General features: G+C 43.2%; 2 protein-coding genes across 2 annotated transcripts in view; one reads left to right on the top strand and one right to left on the bottom strand.

Annotated features, from left to right (window-relative positions):
* glt1d1 (glycosyltransferase 1 domain containing 1) overlaps positions 1 to 19,374 on the bottom strand; it is a 73,080-nt gene extending 53,706 nt beyond the window's left edge. The window contains exons 1-4 of the mRNA XM_068005756.1: positions 19,105 to 19,374; positions 6,259 to 6,407; positions 3,693 to 3,798; positions 1,699 to 1,750 (exon numbers count right to left, since the gene is read on the bottom strand). Of these exons, the coding sequence (XP_067861857.1) occupies positions 1,699 to 1,750; positions 3,693 to 3,798; positions 6,259 to 6,407; positions 19,105 to 19,172 (375 nt within the window). The 5' untranslated portion in view covers positions 19,173 to 19,374. The remainder of the gene's footprint in view (positions 1 to 1,698; positions 1,751 to 3,692; positions 3,799 to 6,258; positions 6,408 to 19,104) is intronic.
* A 260-nt stretch (positions 19,375 to 19,634) lies between these two features.
* slc15a4 (solute carrier family 15 member 4) overlaps positions 19,635 to 25,878 on the top strand; it is a 72,144-nt gene continuing 65,900 nt past the window's right edge. Inside the window, exons 1-2 of the mRNA XM_068005755.1 lie at positions 19,635 to 20,396; positions 25,490 to 25,782. Coding sequence (XP_067861856.1) covers positions 19,809 to 20,396; positions 25,490 to 25,782 — 881 coding nt within the window. The 5' untranslated portion in view covers positions 19,635 to 19,808. The remainder of the gene's footprint in view (positions 20,397 to 25,489; positions 25,783 to 25,878) is intronic.

Below are 25,878 nucleotides of genomic sequence, written 5' to 3'. Positions count from 1 at the left end.
TTGCTTTTATTATTACTACATTGTCATATTTCAAGTGCACTGGTGTATCAATTTCTGCAACATTAATTATGAATCAATTTGCCCATCTTCAGACTCTGCTAACTCTTGAACTCAACTCTTCCACCAACAGGTTAGGTGCTATCGCATTATGTGCCAGGGAAATATTTCAGATTTTTAAAAATCATTATCTGTGATTATTCACTCCTTGGGAATTTAAACAAATTGGGGAGAGTTCATGACAGTGAACAGCATATGTCATCAGTTGGACAGAATGGACCTAATGGGCAGAATTTTCTCAATCCCTATTTTTGAATGCAAAATAGCTTCAGACTTGGTGATTCTTGGACATTGTGGACGAACACAAAATAAAATTTTCTGAAAACCAGATTATGTGAACATATTTTTAAAAAAATCTTTGGGGAATAGACCTCTGATAGTGAGTACGCATGGATGCAGTTTACTTATTGCGAAATGGAAATGAGCTATGAAAATGCTGAAACTGGCTCTTGTAATAACATACATCATTGAGTGCCCAGCTAAAAATATACATATCATATTTAAGCCATTATTTTGTTATATTATAGCCACATTATTTATTGTTGCTTCTGGAGTGCTGCAAAATACAATGATATCCTGCATAAATAAAATGAAATATTTACTGTAGTTCCTTAAAGCATTAATATCAATACTGAAGATTCTATTCCACCCATTAAAAAAATCTTATTTGAGAACCTGCAATCCCTGCAACATGTACAAATAACTGTGAATTTAAAAGTCAACTTAAGCCAGAAGATTTTCTAGCTAATTTGAGTCAGCGGGTTAGTATTCTAGTTAGTTTGTCAAGTCTTCACAATCCATAATATGCTGATAAGGAAAATGTGGATGCAGCGGTCTGAGGACTAAAAATGGCTTCTGCCTCTTGTGGCTGAAGGTACCAGGGAAATCAGCAGCTCTTTGGCTTATGATCATCACCTAGTGACCCTTGGTAGAAAATAAATGTGTGGGAACATCAAGTTGGGCTCAGCTATAATGCCCTGAAGACAAATAGCCTGCTGAAACTCACTGTCTGGCCTTATACATGAAGAATGGGAGATGGTATTTGTTGGTCACTATTGCCTGTGGAAATCATATCCCAGCAGGAGTCACTGCCTTCAGGAGAGCAGGAAAGAATATGGTGGGGGGCGATGGGGGTTATTGTACACTTTGCTTTTAAAAATAACCATTGAAGACATTTTGGCGAAGAAATGTGGGTTTGTAAAGCCGTGTTTGAAAAGGGAGGGTGGGGATTAATAGGCAAGACCAACAGGTCCCATGTCAACCATCAGTGGTGGAAATTAAGGGATACAGAAAATATATGTTGTATCAGATTATAGATTCATTTATTTTTCAAATTTGTCATATTATTACCTTTCCTTGGGAGAAGAAAGAATGGGTCAGGTTGGATTTTTTGATACAGTGTAACTAATAATTTAATTATGGGGAATGCTTATTTTAACAGTGCAAAGTATTTATTTTCTGATACCTACCCCAGGAGAAGGTATATTTGTTACAAAACATTACAAGGGTATAACAGTCATTGATCCTACCTTACTGCAAGCAGTTCAACTTAAATAAACGTATGCAACCCAACTATAAAAATACATATGGATACTGATAAGGGTACATGACAGGCAAAGCCAACACAGTACAAAGACATACCCAATGCAGTTCTGCCGTTTTCTTCAACTGGTCTGTGAAAGCCACCAGAAACCTGGCAATTAAAAAGTTTTCAGAAAAGCAACATTAAAAAGGTTTCATGAAGAAAGGCTGCTTCAGTACATTTGAGACATATGTCAACATTTTGGGCTAAAAGGATGTTAGAAATTATAAAAAGCCAAGCTTCAAAAAAAGTGGAGAGGAAATTTAATTAACAAAGTTGCAGAGGTACAGACAGTTTCAGGGTTATTTTTTAATAAAATTCAGGCTATAGGCATCTCTCTGGGAAGCTGTTCTAGACAAAGGCAGCTGAAGGAATCTCAACTGCAAGAGAGTAAATCTGCTGAGAATGATGCTGTTTAATCAAAGTGTATGCTGAGCACAGAACTCCACTAATAAGCCTCCAGTCATAATACCAAAGACTTTCTACAGAATTTCTCATAAATATCCATCACCTAACCAGTAGATGTCAATAGGAAGACACAAAGATAGATACTACCCACGATGTACTAAGCCTTTGATAGATTTTGTTAGACCAGGCTAATTCGTCTACTGGTTCGAAGTCCCATCAACCAGATCATGATTTTTTTTTAAGTAAATACTTTCTCCAATACTGTTGATGAAGATAACTTTGATGAGACTCCTAATTCAATATTACAGAAGCTAAATACTGCAGATGCTTGAAATCTGAAATAAAAACAGAAAATGCTGGAAACCCTCAGCAAGTCAGTCAGCATCTGTGGAGAGAAACAGAGTTAATGTTTCAGATCGATGACCTTTCACCATCGACCTGAAACATTAACTCTGTTTCTCTCTCCATATATGCTGCCTGACCTGCTGAGTGTTTCCAGCATTTTCTGATTTCATTCCTAATTCAATACACATACACATTCATAGAAATGGCACAGAATTGCTGTTGCTGCAACAGTATTGAAGAAATAAGGTACAAGACTCTTAATGGAAAATTTCACATGTGAAGAAAACATTCCTTTTAGACTATTATTACCATTAATACTGGAATATATTGAGACTGAACTGGAAGCTTCACTTCCAAATGTTACCAGTTTATGAAAAGTCATATATAAATGTATGTATTATACCGACATTTTGTGTATAATTTTTTGTAGGCATCATGTAACATGTGAATAATATGCAGTAATGCACATCACTGAAGAAGCTTAAAGGTTCATAATAATCTGTCTAACAATAACATAAATATACATTTTACCAAGAATAGAGTTCCAGCGAATTCACTGGTACCAAGGGCCAACATAAGCCAATAACTTGCAATTGTATACTTTTAACGCAGATAAAAACGTCACAAGGCACTTCACATATGGAAAAACAGACGCCGAGCCAAAGCAGGAGGGATTAGGATTTGTGACCAAAAGCTCGGGTGACTCACTTGCTAATAAAAATTGAAATACCAGGTGTTAATTATATGATTGCATCAATTGGGGTTAACTGTATTCAGACGGTGGGTATCGATTGGGGACTCTCTTGGATCCTTTTCATAGGAGAGCTTAGCTAGGGTGTGCAAGAGGAAACTCTGTGATTAAAGGCTTGGCAGCAACAAATGACCAGGCTCTAGTATTCTTTCCTTCACCACATGACTATCCAGTTTTAACACTAGGAGGCACGCTTTTGGGACAGAGTAGAGGGAACTGTATTCTGCATCTGGCTGTGCTATACCTGACTTGGGAATGCCTGACACCATCACTGGGTACCTGAATTGGGAAGATTTCGGTTCTCTAGCACTATCATCATTCACCTTGAGCACAAAAAAGTATGTTCACCAAATGTACACAGGTGAGAAGAGAGAAGCATTCAAGACTGATTCCCAGTTTCTCAACAAAAACATCTAAACTAGCAGGCAGTTCTGCAGACCTTCTTACTGATGTTAATTCAGATTTATAGATTCAATTGTTGTAGAATTCCCACTCCTGCCCTGCTCCCCCACCCACCACTAAAGAAAAAAATATACGCTTGATGTTTACCTGGATTTCTGGAGCACAGCTCCCATGACTTCAAGCTTCTTTTCGTCCTTGATATCTTCATTGATATCTGTTCCACCAAATATAACTCCATATGGGACACTATTGTCTAAAAAAAAGTGACATTTTTAACTAAATGTAATCTTATTTCTTTGAACTTCTGACTTAGTTCTCCACCATCAGTACAATACAATAAGTTAAAATCACTTCTGGTGTTTCAGCTGGTTAAGCTGATAAATACTATTCACTTTGACAAAATAATTCGAAGTTGGAGGGAGACAGAGGGGAAGGAGGGGCAGGAAGAGAACGAGGGAGGGAAAGGGGTAGTGGGATGAGTAAGAGGAGGAGGAGCAAGGGGGAAAGAGAGGGAAGGGGAAAGGGAGAGTGCAGGAATAGGAGGGTCAGTTTTGGGGAACTGGGAATACTCCACTCATACCACAGAGCTATCTGTGAAAAGGGTATGTGTCATGAAGCTGGTATATATACCATTATAGAGTACTGAATGATATTGAAGTGTGCTGATGGTATTCGAACGTGTGAGAGAGAGAATGAGTGAGAAAGAAAGTGAGAAATGGAGCTTTGAAAGAAGTTAGAAGATAGTGTTATCCTGCTTAAATGGGTCTTCACACCAGGTATTGTAGAAACATAGATCTTTTAAAAGTGAGAGCGCAGGTATAAAAGGTCATAAAAAGACAAACAGCATTCTAGGTTTTATACAACAGGTAATGAATGTTTAAAAAAGGAACGGACGCTGAATTTATGCAAAACATTGGTTGGAGTATTGAATGCAGTTTTGGGCACCCCGATATAGGCACAATTAGAGCCATGGGAAGATACAGCAATGACTCAGCAAAATGATACCAGGAATGAGAAGTTCTAGTTATGGAGGAAGGCTAGAAAAATTGGGGCTTTTTCACTGGAACTCAATTGGGATTTTTCTTCTAAACAGAGAAAGTAAAGGAGGGATCTAATGAAGGCCTGACCCCAATATTCCCTACCCATCAGCAGCCATATAGTTTCCTGTGAGAGGCAAGAAAACAGATTTTAATAAACCCTAGGCTAATTATTGGAAAAATGACTTCCAGGAGACAACAATAACCACAAGGTATATGACTCTACTTCCCACCAACGACATAACGATATCAGCCTCCTCCAGGAATTCATCCAGCTCTCTTTTTAATGTTTGGAGCGAATCTGCACCTACTGTACGAGCCAGCAACTTATTCCAAAAGTCAATTATCCTTTTGGAAAAGAAAAATCACCCGGCATCTAACCTAGTTCTATGCTTAACATAACTTGTACACATCCCCTCATTCTCACTAACTTTATCTAATTCAAATAATCCGACCACATGTAAACAGTCTAGTTCCTACATCATTAATACATATTAAATACTTCAATCAAGTCTCCTGGAAGTCTATATGTTTTTCTAAATTTAAAAAACCCAGCTCCCTGGGCCTATCATGATAACTAAGGATTTTTAAGACAGGACTTAATCTAGTGGCCCTCCTCTGAACCTTTTCCGGGGCCTCCATATCTCCCACCATACGAGGGGACCAGAACTGGAAACCGTATTCTCAATGGGGCCTAACCAAGGTCCTGTACGAGGTCTCTCCCTCTGTCCCTCCTCCCATGGTATGGCAAAGATTAAGAACTGAGCACTTGAGGAAAAACAGGTGCAAACTTGCATTACACCGCTCCGTGACACGCTGAATGTGAAAATATGAAAAAAATCTTCATTATTTCCAGATAACACCATGTAAATGATGGCTGATATATTCTCTAATCACAGACATATGGAGGAAGTCAATCAGCCTTGCAGTGAGTTCATAGAAGCCTCACCAATTAAAAAAAAAAATTGTCTACAGGCTGATGCATTAATAACTTACTGTTTAGGGAATAAGTGTCTTTTGCCACTTCCTCTTTGCCTTTGTTGGAAACTCTCAAAATTTTAACCATTTTGCATTTTGTTTTGCTGCACATATAAAATGTTTTGGTAATGCATTTAGATTCAAGTTATTGCCAAAACTAAGGTACTGTGCTACAAATCTCATTAAACAGATATTGCCACTGCTTTACTGCCAGTTCATAAATAAAGCCCATAGTGAGTCACTGCTTTACATTCAATACGCTTTGCATTTATCAATACATAAGTTTACCTACTCCTATTTTAGAGCGGGTTGGCAAGCAGCAAGTTTCCACTGATCTAGATTGTTAGGTCAGGATATTAAGAAGAAGCTGATAACAGTACCCACAATTTGGACAACATTAGTAAAACATGCACTATGCAAAAAGGCCAGACTGGGTTCAAACATTTCGCCGTAATAAAAAGTCAAAAGACGGAGATCAAATATATTTAATGTAGCTTGGTTTACGTTTTCCTTACTTATGCAACATCTACTTTTTCAGAACTATAATAGACTAGCAAATTTACTATCCCTTTATAAAACTAAATTGGTGTTTAAACACAATCAATATTTTGCCACTTATTGTATTTTCTTCAACCCTCTTCTGCCAAATTCCCTATATAACCTGGAACCTGTTTCGACAATACTGGAGCTTACCATACCTAATAGCAATCTTCCTCCTTTGTAGAGATGGATTATCAGCACTGCCTCAAATTTCTCCTCAGAGATTAAGTCTGAAACTTGAGAGGATGATTTAAAATCGGCAATATCTCTCAAAATACATACATGGCCAAAACCGTGTATATATTCGCTACAGGAAAGAAAGATAAAATGAAAGTAAAACTTAATTCTAGCAAATATTAAGGCTGTGCTTACTAATGCAAAGAGTTTATTCATAAATTGTTTTAGCTACATTTCTAAATCATCTTTCAAATTGCAAAATATATAAAGAAAACCTCAGGATATTATACTACAACAAGATAAACCAAGGGAAGTTCCGGTGAGCTGCAGCCACTTGTCTGTTTATGACCTTAGTTGAGGTTTAAAAGAATTATGATGACTTACTGGATAAGCCATGATGTGGAGATGCCGGTGATGGACTGGGGTTGACAATTGTAAACAATTTTACGACACCAAGTTGTAGTCCAACAATTTTATTTGAAATCCCACAAGCTTTCGGGGGCTTCCCCCTTCCTCAGGTGGTGTGGAAATGACATTTTCGAATCCTTCGCATTTTAAGATCACAGAACAATGCCTGGTGATTACTGCCCGTTGCCAAGGCAATCACAGTGAGCAGACAGAAAGGTGTCACCTAAAAAGGCCACCGAATATACAAACCCCCAAAAAGGAGAGAGAGAGAGAGAGAGAGAGAGAGAGAGATAAGGAAGACAGTCAATGACCCGTTATATTAAAAAGATAACATTTGTTCGCTGGTGGGGTTACGTGTAGTGTGACATGAACCCAAGATCCCGGTTGAGGCCGTCCTCATGGGTGCGGAACTTGGCTATCAATTTCTGCTCGACGATTTTGCGTTGTCGTGTGTCTCGAAGGCCGCCTTGGAGTATGCTTACCCGAAGGTCGGTGGCTGAATGTCCATGACTGCTGAAGTGTTCCCCGACAGGGAGAGAACCCTCCTGTTTGGCGATTGTTGCGCGGTGTCCGTTCATCCGTTGTCGCAGCGTCTGCATGGTCTCGCCAATGTACCATGCTCTGGGGCATCCTTTCCTGCAACGTATGAGGTAGACAACGTTGGCCGAGTCACAGGAGTATGAACCGTGCACCTGGTGGGTGGTGTCCTCTCGTGTGATGGTGGTATCTGTGTCGATGATCTGGCATGTCTTGCAGAGGTTACCGTGGCAGGGTTGTGTGGTGGGTAATTTGCTGTGAACGATGGTTTGTTTGAGGTTGGGTGGCTGTTTAAAGGCGAGTAGTGGAGGTGTGGGGATGGCCATAGCGAGGTGTTCGTCATCATTGATGACATGTTGAAGGCTGCGGAGAACATGGTGTAGTTTCTCCGCTCCGGGGGAAGTACTGGACGACGAAGGGTACTCTGTTGGTTGCGTCCCGTGTTTGTCTTCTGAGGAGGTCTACGCGATTTTTCGCTGTGGCCCGTCGGAACTGTCGATCGATGAGTCGAGCATCATATCCCAAAACTGGACAACCAGGAACACTACAGACGGTTACCCGCAGACCCGACCAAAGAACACACCCATCAGCTCAACAAACTGATCAAGACTTTCGATCCAGACCTTCAAAACATCCTACGCACTCTCATCCCACGTACTCCCCGCGTGGGAGACTTCTACTGCCTCCCAAAGATACACAAAGCCAACACACCCGGACGTCCTATCGTATCAGGAAATGGAACCCTGTGTGAGAACCTCTCTGGATACATCGAGGGCATCCTGAAACCCATCGTGCAGGGAACCCCCAGCTTCTGTCGTGACACTACAGACTTTCTACAAAAACTCAGTACCCACGGACCTGTTGAACCAGGAACACTTCTCACCACGATGGACGTCTCGGCACTCTACACCAGTATCCCCCACGATGACGGCATCGCTGCGACAGCATCAATACTCAACACAAACAACAGCCAATCTCCAGACGCCATCCTACAACTCATCCGCTTCATCCTGGATCACAATGTCTTCACCTTCAATAACCAGTTCTTTACCCAAACACACGGAACAGCCATGGGGACCAAATTCGCACCCCAATACGCCAACATTTTCATGCACAAGTTCGAGCAGGACTTCTTCACTGCACAGGACCTCCAACCAACGCTATACACCAGATACATCGACGACATTTTCTTTCTATGGACCCACGGCGAAGAATCACTAAAGAGACTACACGATAACATCAACAAGTTCCATCCCACCATCAAGCTCACCATGGACTACTCCTCAGAATCAGTTTCTTTCTTGGACACGCGAATCTCCATCAAAGACGGGCACCTCAGCACCTCACTCTACCGCAAGCCCACGGACAACCTCACGATGCTCCACTTTTCCAGCTTCCACCCTAACCACGTCAAAGAGGCCATCCCCTATGGACAGGCCCTGCGAATACACAGGGTCTGCTCAGACAAGGAGGAACGCGATGGACACCTACAGACGTTGAAAGACGCCCTCGTAAGAACGGGATATGATGCTCGACTCATCGATCGACAGTTCCGACGGGCCACAGCGAAAAATCGCGTAGACCTCCTCAGAAGACAAACACGGGACGCAACCAACAGAGTACCCTTCGTCGTCCAGTACTTCCCCCGGAGCGGAGAAACTACGCCATGTTCTCCGCAGCCTTCAACATGTCATCAATGATGACGAACACCTCGCTATGGCCATCCCCACACCTCCACTACTCGCCTTTAAACAGCCACCCAACCTCAAACAAACCATCGTTCACAGCAAATTACCCAGCCTTCAGGAGAACAGCGTCCACGACACCACACAACCCTGCCACGGTAACCTCTGCAAGACATGCCAGATCATCGACACAGATACCACCATCACACGAGAGGACACCACCCACCAGGTGCACGGTTCATACTCCTGTGACTCGGCCAACGTTGTCTACCTCATACGTTGCAGGAAAGGATGCCCCAGAGCATGGTACATTGGCGAGACCATGCAGACGCTGCGACAACGGATGAACGGACACCGCGCAACAATCGCCAAACAGGAGGGTTCTCTCCCTGTCGGGGAACACTTCAGCAGTCATGGACATTCAGCCACCGACCTTCGGGTAAGCATACTCCAAGGCGGCCTTCGAGACACACGACAACGCAAAATCGTCGAGCAGAAATTGATAGCCAAGTTCCGCACCCATGAGGACGGCCTCAACCGGGATCTTGGGTTCATGTCACACTACACGTAACCCCACCAGCGAACAAATGTTATCTGTTTTTAATATAACGGGTCATTGACTGTCTTCCTTATCTCTCTCTCTCTCTCTCTCTCTCTCCTTTTTGGGGGTTTGTATATTCGGTGGCCTTTTTAGGTGACACCTTTCTGTCTGCTCACTGTGATTGCCTTGGCAACGGGCAGTAATCACCAGGCATTGTTCTGTGATCTTAAAATGCGAAGGATTCGAAAATGTCATTTCCACACCACCTGAGGAAGGGGGAAGCCCCCGAAAGCTTGTGGGATTAAAAATAAAATAGTTGGACTATAACTTGGTGTTGTAAAATTGTTTACAATTACTGGATAAGCACCATGTGGTGTAGTATTGAGCCATAAAGGTGATTCCCACGACTGTGCTGAGTTAGCTGATCTTAGCCAAGGTGGCAATGCCAGGCAGGCACGAGAGGGTGCTACAACTGGCCACAACATTTCTGGGCTGGAGGTGGGGTGGGGTAGGGCAGGGTAGGGAAGGGAAGACAACTAGGGACTCTGCTTCTGATCACCATCCGAAGAACCTAGTTACAAAGTGCATGTGTAGGGGCAGCATCTGACGCAACTGTGATGCCCATGATACACATGAGGGATGTTCATTTAGACAAGGAACCCGTAGAACTAGTAGAGGGAAAAATTGAACTAAAATGCATACCAATGGCAATACAATTAGTCGTGGATCCATTTGTGTGTGCTTGGAGCTAAAACAGAGCAGGGGAAAGGATATTGGAAAGGGATTCCCAAAGGTGTAAACTTCAGTGTGTGGAAAATCCCACACAAGAACCAGCACCCACAACAAAGTGTTCTAGTGTACTAATGTAACGTGCCAAAAGGATGCCACGTGTCTGTTTTCAAAGCAACACTTTGCAATAATGATACACAATTAGAAACAGGGCAACACAACAAAAGTTAAAAATGCACCTCATCCAGGACTGATTATACTACAGGACAGTAATTGTACCTTAAGGGCACAGATGGCATGAATCTCTAAGGATAACCAGCCTTACAATAAACCATGTCAGTTTGGCTCAGTAGTATAATTCTCACCTCAGAATCAGAAGGTTGTGGGTGCAAGCCCTACTCCAAGGACTTATGCCCATACTCAAGGCTGACATTTCAGTGCAGTACTGAGGTTATTCTATATTGTTACAAATGTCATATTTCCAATGAGATGTTCTCCCTGTTCAGGTGGATGCAAAAGATCAAAAAGCACTATTTGAAGAAAAACACGGGAGTTCTAGGTCAATTATCCTAATATAGACTGGGATAACAATAATAATAAGGGGCAAAAAGGGGGAGGAATTTTTGAAATGTGTTCAGGATAACTTTCTTAACCAGTATGTGTCCGGCCCAATGAGGAAGGAGGCATTGCTGGACTTGGTTCTAGGGAACAAGGCGGGCCAAGTGGAGCCAGTGTCAGTGTGGAAGCATTTAGGGAGTAGCGATCATAGTATCATAAGGTTTAGAATAGCTATGGAAAAGGACACGGACCACTCTAAAGTAAAAATACTCAATTGGAGGAGGGCCAATTTCAATGGGATAAGAACAGATCTGGCCTGGGTAAATTGGAATCAAAGATTGGCAGGCAAAACTGTAATTGAGCAGCGGGCGGCCTTTAAAGAGGAGATGGTTTGGGTACAGTCTAGGCACATTCCCACAAGGCAGAAAGGTAGGGCAACTAATGCCAGAGGTCCCTGGATGACAAAAGAGATAGTGAGTAAAATGAAACCGAAAAAAGGGGGCGTATGACAGATGTCAGGTCGACAACACAAATGAGAACCAGGCAGAATACAGAAGTTCAGAGGGGAAGTGAAAAAGGAAATAAGAGGGGCAAAGAGACAGTATGAGAATAGACTGGCAGCCCACGTAAAAGGGAATCCAAAAGTCTTCTACAGGCATGTAAACAGTAAACAGGTAGTAAGAGGAGGAGTGGGGCCGATTAGGGACCATGAAGGAGATCTACTCATGGGGGCAGAGGGGATGGCTGAGGTACTAAATGAGTACTTTGCATCTGTCTTTACCAAGGAAGATGCTGCTGCAAGAATCTCAGTAAAGGAAGATATAGTGGAGATACTGGATGGGCTAAAAATTGATAAAGAAGAGGTAATTGAAAGGCTAGCTGTACTTAAAGTAGATAAGTCACCTGGTCCGGATGGGCTGCATCCTAGGTTGCTGAAGGAAGTGAGGGTGGAAATTGCGGAGGTACTGGCCATAATCTTCCAAACATCCGTAGATACGGCGATGATGCCAGAGGACTGGAGAATTCCAAATGATACACCCTTATTCAAAAAAAGTGTAAGGATAAACCTAGCAACTATAGGCCGGTCGGTTTAACCTCAGTGGTGGGGAAACTTTTAGAAACGATAATCCAGGACAGAATTAACAGTCACTTGGACGAGTGTGGATTGATTAGGGAAAGCCAGCATGGATTTGTCAAATCATGTTAACCAACTTGATAGAGTTTTTTGATGAGGTAACAGAGAGGGTAGATGAGGGAAATGCAGTTGATGTGGTGTATATGGACTTTCAAAAGGTGTTTGATTAAGTGCTGCATGGTAGGCTCATCATCAAGATTGCGGCCCATGGAATAAAGGGGGCAGTAGCAACATGATACTGAATTGGCTAGGTGACAGGAAACAGAGAGTAGTGGTGAATGGTTGTTTTTCGGACTGGAGGGAGGTGTACAGTGGTGTTCCCCAGGGGTCGGTGCTGGGACTACTGCTTTTCTTGATATATATTAATGACTTGGACTTGGTATACAGGGCACAATTTCAAAATTTGCAGATGACACAAAACTTGGAAGGGTAGTAAACAGTGAGGAGGACAGTGATAGACTTCAAGAGGATTTGGACAGGCTGGTGGCATGGGTGGACACGTGGCAGATGAAATTTAACGCAGAAAAATGCGAAGTGATACATTTCGGTAGGAAGAACAAGGAGAGGCAATATAAACTAGAGGGCACAACTCTGAAAGGGGTACAGGAACAGAGAGATCTGAGGGCATATGTGCACAAATCGTTGAAGGTGGCAGGGCAGGTTGAGAAAGTGGTTAAAAAAGCATACGGGATCTTGGGCTTTGTAAATAGAGGCACAGAGTATAGAAGTATGGAAGTCATGATGAACCTTTATATAACACTAGTTCGGCCACAGCTGGAGTACTGTGTCCAGTTCTGGGCACCGCACTTTAGGAAAGATGTGAAGGCCTTGGAGACGGTGCAGGAGAGATTTACTAGAATGATTCCAGGGATGAGGGGCTTTAGTTACGTGGATAGACTGGAGAAGCTGAGGTTGTTCTCCTTGGAACAGAGACGGTTGCGAGGAGATTTGATAGAGGTATTCAAAATCATCAAGGGTCTAGACAGAGTAGATAGAGAGAAACTGTTCCCATTGGCGGAAGGGTCAAGAACCAGAGGACATAGATTTAAGGTGATTGGCAAAAGAACCAAAGGTGACATGAGGAAAAATGTTTTTTCACAGCCAGTGGTTAGGATCTGGAATGCACTGCCCGAGGGGGTGGTGGAGGCAGATTCAATCATGACCTTCAAAAGGGAACTGAATAAGTACTTGAAAGGAAAAAATTTGCAGGGCTACGGGGATAGGGCCGGGGAGTGGACTAGCTGGATTGCTCTTGCACAGAGCCGGCACAGAATTGATGGGCTGAATGGCCTCCTTCCGTGCTGCAACCTTTCTATGATTCTCCCACTGTCTAGGTCAACATTTATCCCTCAGATCAACATCTCCAAAATTAGATTAACTGGTCATTTCTGTTTGTGAGACCTTGCTAAATTGCAAATCATCTGTCGTGTTTGCTTATAAAATAACTAACTATTCTTCAAAAACAATTCATTGCCTTTGAAGAGCTTTTGGATATCATGAGGTTATGAAAGCCGCTATATAATTGCAAATTCTTTCCTTTTTAAAAAATATAGGGTGGAGGATAAACGGGATAACTTTTCCTAAGGCTATTTCTAAACATTCATCATACAATGTAACACTACACAAATGTCAGAAGCTATATTCCCACGGTAATATAAGGACATGATGCAACAGCAGAGAGACTAACAGCAACATGCCTCCCCCCCGCACTCCCCATCTCTGTAACGTCCTCCAGCCCTACAACCCTGAGATCTCTGCGCTCCTCCAATTCTGGCTCCTTGCGCATCCCCAATATTCTTTGCTCCACTATGCCTTCAGGTGCCTAGGCCCTAAACTCTGGAATTCCCTCTCCAAACCTCTCTGCCTGTCTACCTCTCTCTCCACCATTAAGATGCTCCTTAAAACCTGCCACTTCGACTAAACATAGGAACAGGAGTCGGCCATTCAGCCCCTCGAGCCCGCTCCGCCATTTGATAAGATCATGGCTGATCTGTGATCTAACTCCATATACCTGCCTTTGGCCCATATCCCTTAATACCTTTGGTTGGCAAAAAGCTATCTATATCAAATTTAAATTTAGCAATTGAACTAGCATCAATTGCCGTTTGCGGAAGAGAGTTCCAAACTTCTACCACCCTTTGTGTGTAGAAATGTTTTCTCATCTCATTCCTGAAAGGTCTGGCTCTAATTTTTAGACTGTGCCCCTTACTCCTAGAATCCCCAACCAGCGGAAATAGTTTCTCTCTATCCTCCCTATCCATTCCCCTTAATATCTTATAAACTTCGATCAGATCACCCCTTAACCTTCTAAACTCTAGAGAATACAATTTTGTGTAATCTCGCCTCGTAACTTAACCCTTTAAGTCCAGGTATCATTCTAGTAAATCTACATTGCATTCCCTCCAAGGCCAATATGTCCTTCCGAAGGTGCAGTGCCCAGAACTGCTCACAGTACTCCAGGTGCGGTCTAACCAGGGTTTTGTATAGCTGCAGCATAACTTCTGCCCCCTTGTACTATATCTAGAGGACTAGAAAGGTCAGCATTCCATTAGCCTTATTGATTATTTTCTGCACCCGTTCATGACAGTTCATGACTAAACTCTTGGTCACCTGTCTGAATGTCTCCTTAGGTGGCTCGGTGTCAAATTTTGTTTGATATCATTCCTGTGAAGCGTCTTGGGATGTTTTACTATGTTAAAGGCGCTATATAAATGCAAGTTGTTGTTGTTATACAATTCCTTCTCTTCTTAATTCATCCAGGCACTTTGTCTTAACTAACCAAATTTATGCAAAACCCTTTCTGAAACAAGAGTGCAATGGTAAAAGAAAATAAAATGAACGAGTGAGACACTGCTTTGGTGCTCCAACTCCATGTGCCGCAGAATAGTAGCACTTGCAGTTACCTACCATTTCCAACTGATAATGATCTCAAAGGTATGAGCAGAGGCTGAATGTTTCTCCCCCCGAAGGAGAAACGTTAACTAATATCATCACATCAACTACTCCACTGCTTTCATTACTTTGTAAGGAATCTTACAACACCAGGTTATAGTCCAACAATTTTATTTTAAAATAAAATTGTTGGACTATAACCTGGTGTTGTAAGATTCCTTACATTTGTCCACCCCAGTCCATCACCAGCATCTCCACATCATGGCTTCATTACTTTGAATATAGTGCACATAAAGTCTTTTTAAAAGAAAATGAAATCGGTTGTTGGGATGTGGGTGATACTGGCACGGCCACAATTATTGCCCATTCCTAGTTGCCCGAGGTGGCAATAGTGAGCCTTTTCCTTGAACTGCCGCAGTCCTTGCGGTGATGGCGTTATGCAGAGAATTCCAGGCTATCAACACAGCAATCTGCAATACACATCCAAGTAAGAAGGACATGTGACTTGGAGGTAAACTTGGAGGTAATGGTGTTCCCACATACATTCCTCATTATAATTGATGGGAAGTCGAAACAAGTTGTAACTGCTAGCCTTTAGTGCTGGACTTGGTGATTATGGATGAGCTACAGTATGTAGTTTGATAACAAACATTGGTCTAACCCTAAACAGATACAATGCGATTGTTGGAGTAATTTAGCTTCACAGCATACAGATGAGGCAGTATAACTCTGGGTTAGATCAGTGATCTGACAACAATGCAGTTCAACACAAGGAGCAACTCTAACTTGGTGGCTTGGGGTTTCTGACCAGAATCTGAATTCACGAGTGATAGTGTAAACTTAGATTCCCTAAATTCAGGTGTAGAATACGGTGCCCTGCTGTGAAGCGTACCTACCCATATGAACAGGAGCATGACCCCTATTCCATGGGATCTTTAACATCCACCTGAAGCAAATTTGAATAGAGGTGTAAATCGGGTTTAGGACTACTGTGCACTCAAAAACAAACCTGTTTCACATCGTAATTGGCAATAAACATTCGGCACAAAGAGGATTTCCCGTTGCGTATACAGCCTGAAATAAGCTTTAAAATAAAACTAGCTCACAGGAATGCAGTCAGAATTCAGTCTGTTCTTGATGTTACACAGAATGATTGAAACTATAACAACCTGCATGTATATAGCACCTTTAACACAGAAAAATGTCCCAACGTGCTTCATAGCAACGTAATCAGACAAAAGCCAAAGGAGATATTAGGAGGAGTGACTAAAAGCTTGATCATTGAAACATAAGATTCTGAGGGGGCTTGACAGGGTAGATGCTGAGAGGTTGTTTCTCATGGCTGGTGAGTCTAGAACTAGGGGGCATAGCCTCAGGATATGGGGTCGGTCATTTAAAACTGAGATGAGGAGGAATTTCTTCACTCAGAGAGTTGTGAATCTTTGGAATTCTCTATCCCAAAGGGCTGTGGATGCTCAGTCATTGAGTATATTCAAGGCTGAGATCGATAGATCTTTGGAATCTAAGGGAATCAAGGGAAATGGGGATCAGGTGGGAAAGTGGAGTTGGGACCAAAGATCAGCCTTGATCTTATTGAATGGTGGAGCAGGCTCGAAGGGCCGTATGGCCTACTCCTGCTCCTATTTCTTATGTTCTTATGGTCAAAGTAGTAGGTTTAAAGGATGGACTTAAAGGAGGAGAGTGAGTTGGAGAGACGGAAAGGTTTATTGAGGGAATTCCAGAGCTCAAGGCCTAGACAACTGAAGGCATGGCCACCAATGGTGGGCTGAAGGGAGTATAGGAATCACAAGAGGCCAGAGATGGAGGAACAGAGAGTTCTCAGAGGTTGTAAAGCTGGAGGAGGTTACAGAGATAGGGAGGAAAGGGCGAAGCCATGACAGGATTTGAACACGAGGATGAGAATTTTAAATTGGAGATGTTGAAAGTCTGGGAGCCGATGTAGGTCAGCAAACACAGGGATGATGGGTGAGCGGGTCTTGGTGCAGTTTGGATACAGGCAGCACAATTTTGGATGAGCATAAGTTTATGTAGGGTGGAGGATGGGAGGCCAACAGGAGAGCATTGGAACTGTTGAGTCAAGAGGTGATAAAGGCATGGATGAGGGTTTCAGCAGATAGATTGAGTCAGGGAAGGAGATGGGCAATGTTAGAGATGGAAGAGTTGGTTTTTGTGATGGAGAGGATTTGGGGTCTGAAGCTCAGCTTGGAATCAAATAGAACGCTGAGGTTGTGAACAGTTGGCTTCAACATAAGATGGTGGCCAGGGAGGTGGACAGAATCAGGGGCAAGGGAGTTTGGTGGTGGGGGGTGCAATGATGATGGCTTTGGGATTCCCAATGTTTAACTGGAGGAAATTGCGGCTCATCCAGAACTGAATGTTGGACAAGCAGGCTAACAATAGCAGTGGAGGGGTCGAGAGGGTAGATGGAGAGGTGGAGCTGGGTGTTGTCAGTGTACATGTGGAACCTGATGCCATATTTTTGGATAATGAGGGGTAGTATGTAGATGAGGAATTGGAGGGGGCCAAGAATAGATCCTTGGGAGACTCTAGAGGTAACAATGTGAGGGTGGGAAGCAAAACCATTTCTTGAGATGCTCTGACTAAAATTGGATAGGTAAGAGTGGAATTAAGTCAGTACAATCCCACTCAGCTGAACTATGAAGGGAAGGCGTTAGAGGAGGATGGTGTGCTCAACTGTGTCAAAGGCTGCAGAGTGGATGAGAAGGGCAAGGAGGGAGAGTTCACCACAGTCACAGAGGATGTCATTTGTGACTTTGATTAGGGCTGTTTCAGTGTAGGGGCAGAAACCTGATTGGAAAGGTTCAAACATGTAATTGTGGGAAAGATGAGCACAGATTTGAGGCAACAACAATTTAGAGAGGAAAGGGAAGTTGGAAATGGGGCGGTAGTTTACAAAGACTAAGGGGCCAAGGGTGGGTTTTTGAGAAAGGGGGTGATAACAGCAGTTTTGAAAGGGAGAGGGCAGTTTCTGAGGAGAGGGAACCATTTACAATGTCAGGTAACTTGGGACCAGGAAAGGAATTTAGATGGTCAGCCATTTAGTGGGATTGGGGTCAAGAGAGCAGGAGGTGGGCCTCATGGACAAGATGAGTTTAGAGAGAGTATGAAGGGAAATTGGAAAGAAACTAAAGAAAGATGTGGGTTCAGGGCTAGGGCGGGGGAACCTGGGGGAAGTTCAGCTAGACGTGCAAGGGGAAGAGGGGGGATGCGGCAGCGGAACGAATCTTAGTGGCAAAGAAGTGCATGAGCTCCTCGCACGTTGTTGGCGGTAGGGACGGGGAGAGGGGTTTACAGTGACGATTTGTAATGAAGATGATCCTGGAGTAGTGAGCGGCTTGGTAGAGAACAAGGCCCTTTAGTGCTTGATTTGGCAATGGATGGCTAAACCAGTTGTGTGCCAGATACTTTCAAGACTCCAATCCTTGGTCTTGAGGGAGCAAATATAGAGGCTACGATCCTAGGCTAGAATCAGGGGCAAGGGTATGGAGTTTGGTGGTGGGGGTGCAATGACGATGACTTTGGGTTTCCCAATGTTTAACTGGAGGAAATTGCGGCTCATCCAGGACTAAATGTTGGACAAGCAGGCTGACAACAATAGCAGTGAAGGGGTCGAAAGGGTAGATGGAGAGGTGGAGCTGGGTGTTGTCGGTGTACATGTGGAACCTGACGCCATGTTTTTGGATAATGAGGGGTAGTATGTATCCCACAATCAGGGTGGGAGAGTAAGGATTTTTACTAGCAATAAGGGCATTAAAGGCAGAGGTGAAGGAGTTACTGAGTTGATTGGACAGCCACGCGTCATGGTAAATGAAGGGTTAAAATATAGACTGTTGGGTGTTTGAAAGTGCAGTTCTAAGTTAGGAGAGAAACTAAGGAGTGATTTGGTGATAAGGGCCACACCACCACCATGGCAGTTTGGTTGGGGCAGATGGTGAAAAGTATAGCCAGGCGAGGAGGTTTCAGTAAGAAGCAAGGTGTTGCCACCCTTGAGCCAAGTTTCAGTTAAAGCCATGATATGAATGTAACCATCCACAATAAGGTCATGGATGGCAAGGGCCTTGTTCGAGAGTGAAAACTGGACGGAAATGCAGATAGGGGCGGTACACATATAAATTCCTATATTATAAACATGTATATAGAGCAAATCCAAGCTGGACTCTGTTGCAACAAAAACAGATCAAAGATTGGGTGGATGGCCCGAGACATGTTCCAGCTTAACCATAACTAAACCCTTTTTATAGGTTACTCCCACCTCAGCCAACATTCACGTCATTACTTACTGTAAGGACTCAAGCCTCACCTTATTCTACGAGCTGTCGTTCTGTTCCCAGTCCGAGGGCGAAGGCAGGCGAGAAAGAGCAATTTCATCCCGGGCTGCTGATTGAAGCCACGCAGCCAACCACCAACCTGCCACAACTTCAAAAATCACCACGGCCCTGCAGCGACCGGCTGCCCCCGGGGCCCACACACGCACCAAACACCTTACGTGCGGGAATCCAGACTCCAAACCCAGTCTGGCAAACCGCACAACAACAAGCTAAGAATACAGAGAGCCCATTAACAGCGCGGATTACGGTAGAGGGGGAGGAATCAGAGTAAATAAATTAAATTAAAACACTCGACAGACAGCATCTCCGACACCCAGCGTCGGCGACAAGATTGACAGCAACACTGTCCAATTGGAGCCTAGATACCCGCTCAGCTGCGTTTTCATTGGGTGAGAGGTCCCTCGGGTTCGAGCCAATGGGCGCAGGGTGAGGGGGCGGGCCCTAGTTACGGTTGCTGGGACCAGGGGTCATGACCTCAGGCGCCGGCTGGTTGTTTATCAGCGGACGGTGGTCAGGCGGGTTTGAAAGGCTCAGTCTGGGGTTTTTTTTAAATTGAGGATGACGATGTGTTTTTAAGCTGTAACCGGCCAGCGACGCTCTGTTACTCAGCGGTTTAGGGCCTAAAAGTTACGAGTTACTTTAAAAAAAAATTTAAAAAAAGTTTTAAAATATAACCATGGAAAGCCGCCAGGATGAAGAAAGGACTCCTCTGCTCCCCGAGAGTCCGAGTGGAGACTCCAGCATCAGGCGGGTGGCCGCGAAGCCGGTGGCTTCTGCCTTCGAGGGCAGATGGCTGGCCTGCGCCGCCGTGCTGGTGACCGAGTCCCTGGAAAGAGTGGCGTTTTACGGCATCACTTGCGGCCTGGTGCTTTTCCTCAACAGCGAACCCTACTACTGGTTAGGACCGAAGTCGAGTCAGACGCTACTGATTTTCATGGGGATAAGTTACTTCGTGTCCCCGTTTGGAGGCTGGCTGGCCGACGCCTGCTTGGGCAGGTTCCCCACCATCCTCCTGAGTATGATCCTCTACTTGGCCGGGATGATGCTTTTTCCTTTTATTTCATGGGATCAATCTCGCCGTTACCTCTGTGGAGAATTGGAACTCTTTCCCATCTTGGACCCCCATTGTATCAACAACAGCTCCAGCGCTTGTTTACTTCACCGGAATAGTTACTGCACACCGGCCGTCTATACGGGACTGGTACTCATCGCGCTTGGCGTGGGATCTGTGAAGGCAAATATAACTCCTTTTGGTGCTGATCAGGTACAGTATCCATTTCAGGAGTTCTGGAGTAGAATTAAGTTGCACACAATGCAAAATACTTCAGTAGTGTCATTCCCACTATTTGCATTTTACATTTATGTTTAAAAAGCACCTCTGAACTCTGGTGTGGAAGGGTAATTGCCAGAACAACCAAAACTCTAGCCAAGTCTGCTGAGCGACTGTGGGACGAACTATAGGCTGCTGAGCGACTGTGGGACTAACTACAGGCCGCTCAACGACTGATAGATGAACTACAGGCCGTTGCGTGACTGTGGGAACAAGGGACTATACACAGACTGAGTGGCCTAATTACATGCTGCTGAGTAGTTGTGGGACTGTCGTACAGACTGCTGAGTGACCGTGGGACATACAGGCAGCTGGGCGACTGAGGGATGAGGTTACAGGCTGTTGAGTGACTGAGGGATCTAAGTACAGGCTGCTGAGTGCCTGAGGGACTAACCTACAGGATCTTGAGTGAGTGTGGTTGATAGTGGGGAAGAAAGCTGTAGACTGCAGGAAGATATCAATGGACTGGTCAGGTGGGCAGAAAAGTGGCAAATGGAATTCAATCTGGAGAAGTGTGAGGTAATGCATTTGGGGAGGGCAAACAAGGCAAGGGAGTACACAATAAATGGGAGGATACTGAAAGGTGTAGAGGAAGTGAGGGACCATGGAGTGCATGTCCACAGATCCTTGAAGGTAGCAGGACAGGTAGATAAGATGGTTGAGAAGGCATATGGAATAGTTCCCTTTATTAGCTGAGGCATAGAATATGAGCAGGGAGGTTATGCTGGAACTGTATAAAACACTGGTTAGGCCACAGCTCGAGTACTGCGTACAGTTCTGGTCACCACATTACAGGAAGGATGTAATTGCACTAGAGAGGGTGTGGAGGAGATTTACAAGGATGTTGCCAGGACTGGAGAATTTTAGCTATGAGGAAAGATTGGATAGGCTGGGGTTGTTCTCTTTGGATCAGAGGAGGCTGAGAGGTGATTTAATTGAGGTGTACAAAATTATGAGGAGCCTAGGTTCTTCCTATCCACTCTATTTCCCTTAGCAGAGAGGTCAATAACCAGGGGGCATAGATTTAAAGTGTTTGGTAGAATGATTAGCGGGGAGCTGAGGGAAAAAAAATTTCACCCAGAAGGTGGTTGGGGTCTGGAACTCACTGCCTGAAAGGGTGGTAGAGGCAGAAGCCCTCAACTCATTTTAAAAACTACCTGGATGTGCACCTACAAGGCTACGGACCAAGTGCTGGAAAGTGGGACTAGGCTGGGTGGCTCATTTTCGGCTGGTGCGGACACGATAGGCCGAATGGTCTCCTTCTGTGATGTAAATTTTCTGTGATTCTAAGTCCTTACTACCATTCGATGCGTTGCAGCTGCCAATGCCTTCCTAACTCCATGGCATTTATTTAAAAAGGAGTATTGTCTTATGGAATGTAGTGTTTTTCCCCTTAACATAATTTTGTTCCCGTAATAATATAATTTTGTTTTAAAGTGGAAGTAACTTTCAATATGGAATTGGCTAGACAATAAAAAGAAATGTATTACAAATTGTTTAACATAATATTGACTTCAGTTACAGACTTGTTAACTCTGGGAACTAATTGAGAGAATGCTGTTTTTTTTCTGAGTAAAGAACATTGAATCATAGAATGGTTACAGTACAGAAGGAGGCCGTTCAGCCCATCGAACCCATGCCAGTTCTTTGTAAGAGCAATCCAGTTAGTCCCATTTCTCCGCTCTTTCCCTGTAGCCCTGCAAATTTTTTCCCTTCAACTATTTATCCAATACCTTTTAGAAAGCCACGATTGAATCTGCTTCCACCACCCTTTCAGACAGCGCATTCCAGATCATAACTACTCGCTGCGTTTTAAAAAAAAGTTTTTTCTCGTGTTGCCTTTGTTTCTTTTGCCAATCACCTCAAATTTGTGTTCTCCTGTTCACGACCCCTCCGCCAATGGGAACAGTTTCTCATTTTTTATATTATACAGTAAATAAAATGTTTGGCTAGCCTATTTTTGTTTGAAAGCAGAAACCAAGAAGAGCATGTCATTTTGTCAGGTCATATGCAAGTAACCTGATAAACATCAGCACATTGGGTTTCACAAATCTTTGTTTACAAACATGTTTTTGTGAAGACTGCTTCCCATTAAGAAACAAAGAACACTGCTCATGAGTTTGGCATTCAACCAAATGCTTAGTTGCGTCCTTTAAAAAAAAATATTTTAAAAACTGAGTCATTGCTTCAGGCTGCTATTAAGACTTGAATGGTGAACTGAAGCATCTCGCTACTTTGCCAAAGATTTTTAGGGAAAAAATATCTTGGTAGCAACCCCTAACTGTTTTACAGTTCACATTGATTTTTATTTAAAGTTTTTTTCATATATCAGTTAGAGGTATTTTATAAATGCTGTTTAAATAGTGTTTAGCAGTTACATATGAAAAAGGACAGAAGCAAGACCTGCTGGTCCATTGAGCCTGTCCCAACCAGGCATGGTGTAATTCTGCACACAATCACTGCCAACCTCCTTCCCCCCCCCCCCCCCCCATCCCAGTTTAACTATGGATGTCACCTAATTCAAAATCTATACAAATATGCATTTGTACAAGGTTGGGTGTCACCAAACACTGCATGGCAGAAGTGGGCAAATCAGTCCTTCACTTTACTACATTTTGTTCAGTTACTGACCCTACCCCTTTGCCCCTGCTCTCCCAGTCCAATCCAGAATTGCTATGCTGAAATAAAGAATCAAGGTCACCAGAATGAGAAGACAATCAAAATTAAGTTTACAATTTTGTTTCTGAAATTCAGGGACTTATTGTAAGTGGGGGAAAAAAATAATTGAATAATGTGTCGGATTCAATAGGGGACCTGTGAATTCCAGGATATGTCTTTTCTGCTGCTGCAGCTACCCTATCAGCATTGTATAATTTCCAGCAGGGTTAAGAGCATTTATTTGGGGAGGGAAGAAGGAAAAAGAAGTGTTTTAAAATCCTCTATTTTCTACTCCAGTGAAGAAAGCTATCAAGTGACGTGTGCAGTAGTTTCAATTTAGAGATAACGTTGTTAAACAAAATAATGTGAAACAAAATAAACCATTCCTAATTTTAACTTCTAAGAATAACCTCTTGTTTCAGACACAACATTTAATTTGTATGTAAGTTTTCATATTGCACTTTGAATTAGTCATTAATACTAGTGTACTGTAGTGGAGCTAGCATTTCTGAGCCTGAATTCATGTTTTCTGTTTCTAGAATAGAAACTGGTCTTATGACTGTCATGTGTTCAACTTCTTCTTTGTCATGTGTTCAACTTCTTTACAGGCAGACAGTAAAACAGACTCCTTATTTATTCAATACAGAAATTGGCTTAAAAGTATGCATTTTCTGATTGATAAATGCATGACTGCAATATTCATGTCTTGCACTTGGAAGAAAAAAAGATTAGATGATTTTTGTTTGCATAAAATTTAATACTTTTTAATTGGAAATTTCTAGCATAAGCCAAAAGTTACATCAGCACCAGTGATGTTGTACAGCATTGCTCATTGATTAAAATGTGAATGGTTTAGTACTCGGCCCTGAAGTGCCTTCTCCTAGGCTTGTTTCTTGAACCCCAGGTATCATGCTGTGCGGCAGAGCCCTGGGGTATCTCCAACCTGTGTCATATTGGGGCTGTAGTGTTCGCCCAGACCTGCCACTCTCTCATCTAACTTCAGTACCCACAGATTTGATCCTGGTCCTGTACCTGATCATGTGCTGTGGCCATGCCTCCTTCTTGCTAACTGACATGGCTCTACGGAGTTTGGGGGGGTGGCTGCGGCAGCAAGGGAGGGAAGAAAATGTCAGAAGTAAAAATAAAAATACATTCATCTCTTTCTGCATTTTGTACAGACAAATTTACCCCTCTCGCTTCCCTTTTCCTAACGTGGAGTTGGGGGAGGGAGGGGGATGTTTCTGCCTCTTGAAAAGAGTCTTGTTTTCACTCATCCTCTCTTTTCCCACCCCAAAATGGTCTCCACTCATTTCTTTTTCTTCCCACTCAATTCTCTTTCATTTTCTTTCTCACATTCTCTCTTTGTTGCTCTCTTTCTCTTTGTGTCTTAGTTGCAGTTGCTGCTCACTTCCACTTTAACAGTTCTGGCTATTGGTTGCTGCTTAACTGTCATTTTGAACTTTGTGGTTCCCTTGTGGGCTCTTCACTTTGGCCTTCTTTGTAAAAAGAAAGAAAGACTTGCATTTATATTGTGCTTTTCACGACCTCAGGATGTGCTTTGCAGGCAGTGAGGTACTTTTGAAGTGTAGTGACTGTTGTAATGTAGGGAATTTGGCAACCTATTTGTGCATAGCAAGCTCCCACAAACACCAATGAAGGAAATGACCAGATCATTTGTTTTAGGAGTTGGTTGAGGGCTAAATGTTGGCCAGGACACTGAGAGAACTCCCCTGCTCTTCTTCGAATAGTGCCGCGGGATCTTTTATATCCACCTGAGAGGGCAGACGATGCCTTGATTTGATGCATCATCCAAAAGACAGCAGCTCCGACAGTGCAGCACTCCCTCAGTACTGCACTGAGGTGTCAGCCTAGATTGTATACACAAGTCTCTGGAATGGGACTTGAACCACAACCTTCTGACTGAGGCGAGAGTGATACCATTGAGCCAAAGTCTGACACCATACTTGTTGTCATGAGAGTCAAAGATGAGAAAAAGCCAATTCATAGAATCATAGAAGTTACAACATGGAAACAGGCCCTTCGGCCCAACATGTCCATGTCGCCCAGTTTATACCACTAAGCTAGTCCCAATTGTCTGCACTTGGCCCATATCCCTCTATACCCATCTTAATAGAATTGATCTGTCAAATTGCATTTCAAGAATAAATATTTTGTCATTTTCTGCTATGCAGTATATTCCTGTAATCAAGTGATACTACTTGTATAATATATAAAGAATTTGCATTTATGGAGCACCTTATATCTTAACTGTTATGTTGATGGATGCCAGCCTATGTGTATAAGATGGATAGTATGACTGAATGCAATTTTGGTATATAGTGGTTCTAAACGTTCTTTTTTTGCTTTAGGTGAAAGACAGAGGCCCTGAAGCTACGCGTCGTTTTTTCAACTGGTTCTATTGGTCGATTAATCTGGGTGCTATTGTCTCATTGGGTGGCATTTCATATATTCAACAAAACTGTAGTTTTCTCCTTGGATACATCATCCCAACTGTTTGCATGGGGATCTCTTTCATCATCTTTGTGTGTGGCAAATCCGTCTTTGTCTCAAAGCCACCCGATGGCAGTTCCTTCTCAGACCTGTTCAAGATTATTTTTGACTCCTGCTTTTCAAGGAAACCTAATAATGAAGAAAATACCAGGTAAAGATTGCTGAGTTTTTAAAAATTAAATTTTGGGGGGTATGCTGTGCAGTTAATGCTTCTATCTCTCAATAGCATTTTAATTGTCCCTTTCTG

The sequence above is a fragment of the Heptranchias perlo genome, chromosome 25 (assembly GCF_035084215.1).
Source record: "Heptranchias perlo isolate sHepPer1 chromosome 25, sHepPer1.hap1, whole genome shotgun sequence".
NCBI lineage: Eukaryota > Metazoa > Chordata > Chondrichthyes > Hexanchiformes > Hexanchidae > Heptranchias > Heptranchias perlo.
The sequence above is the reverse complement of the archived record's forward strand: the minus strand, read 5'-3'. Positions and strand labels throughout refer to the sequence as shown.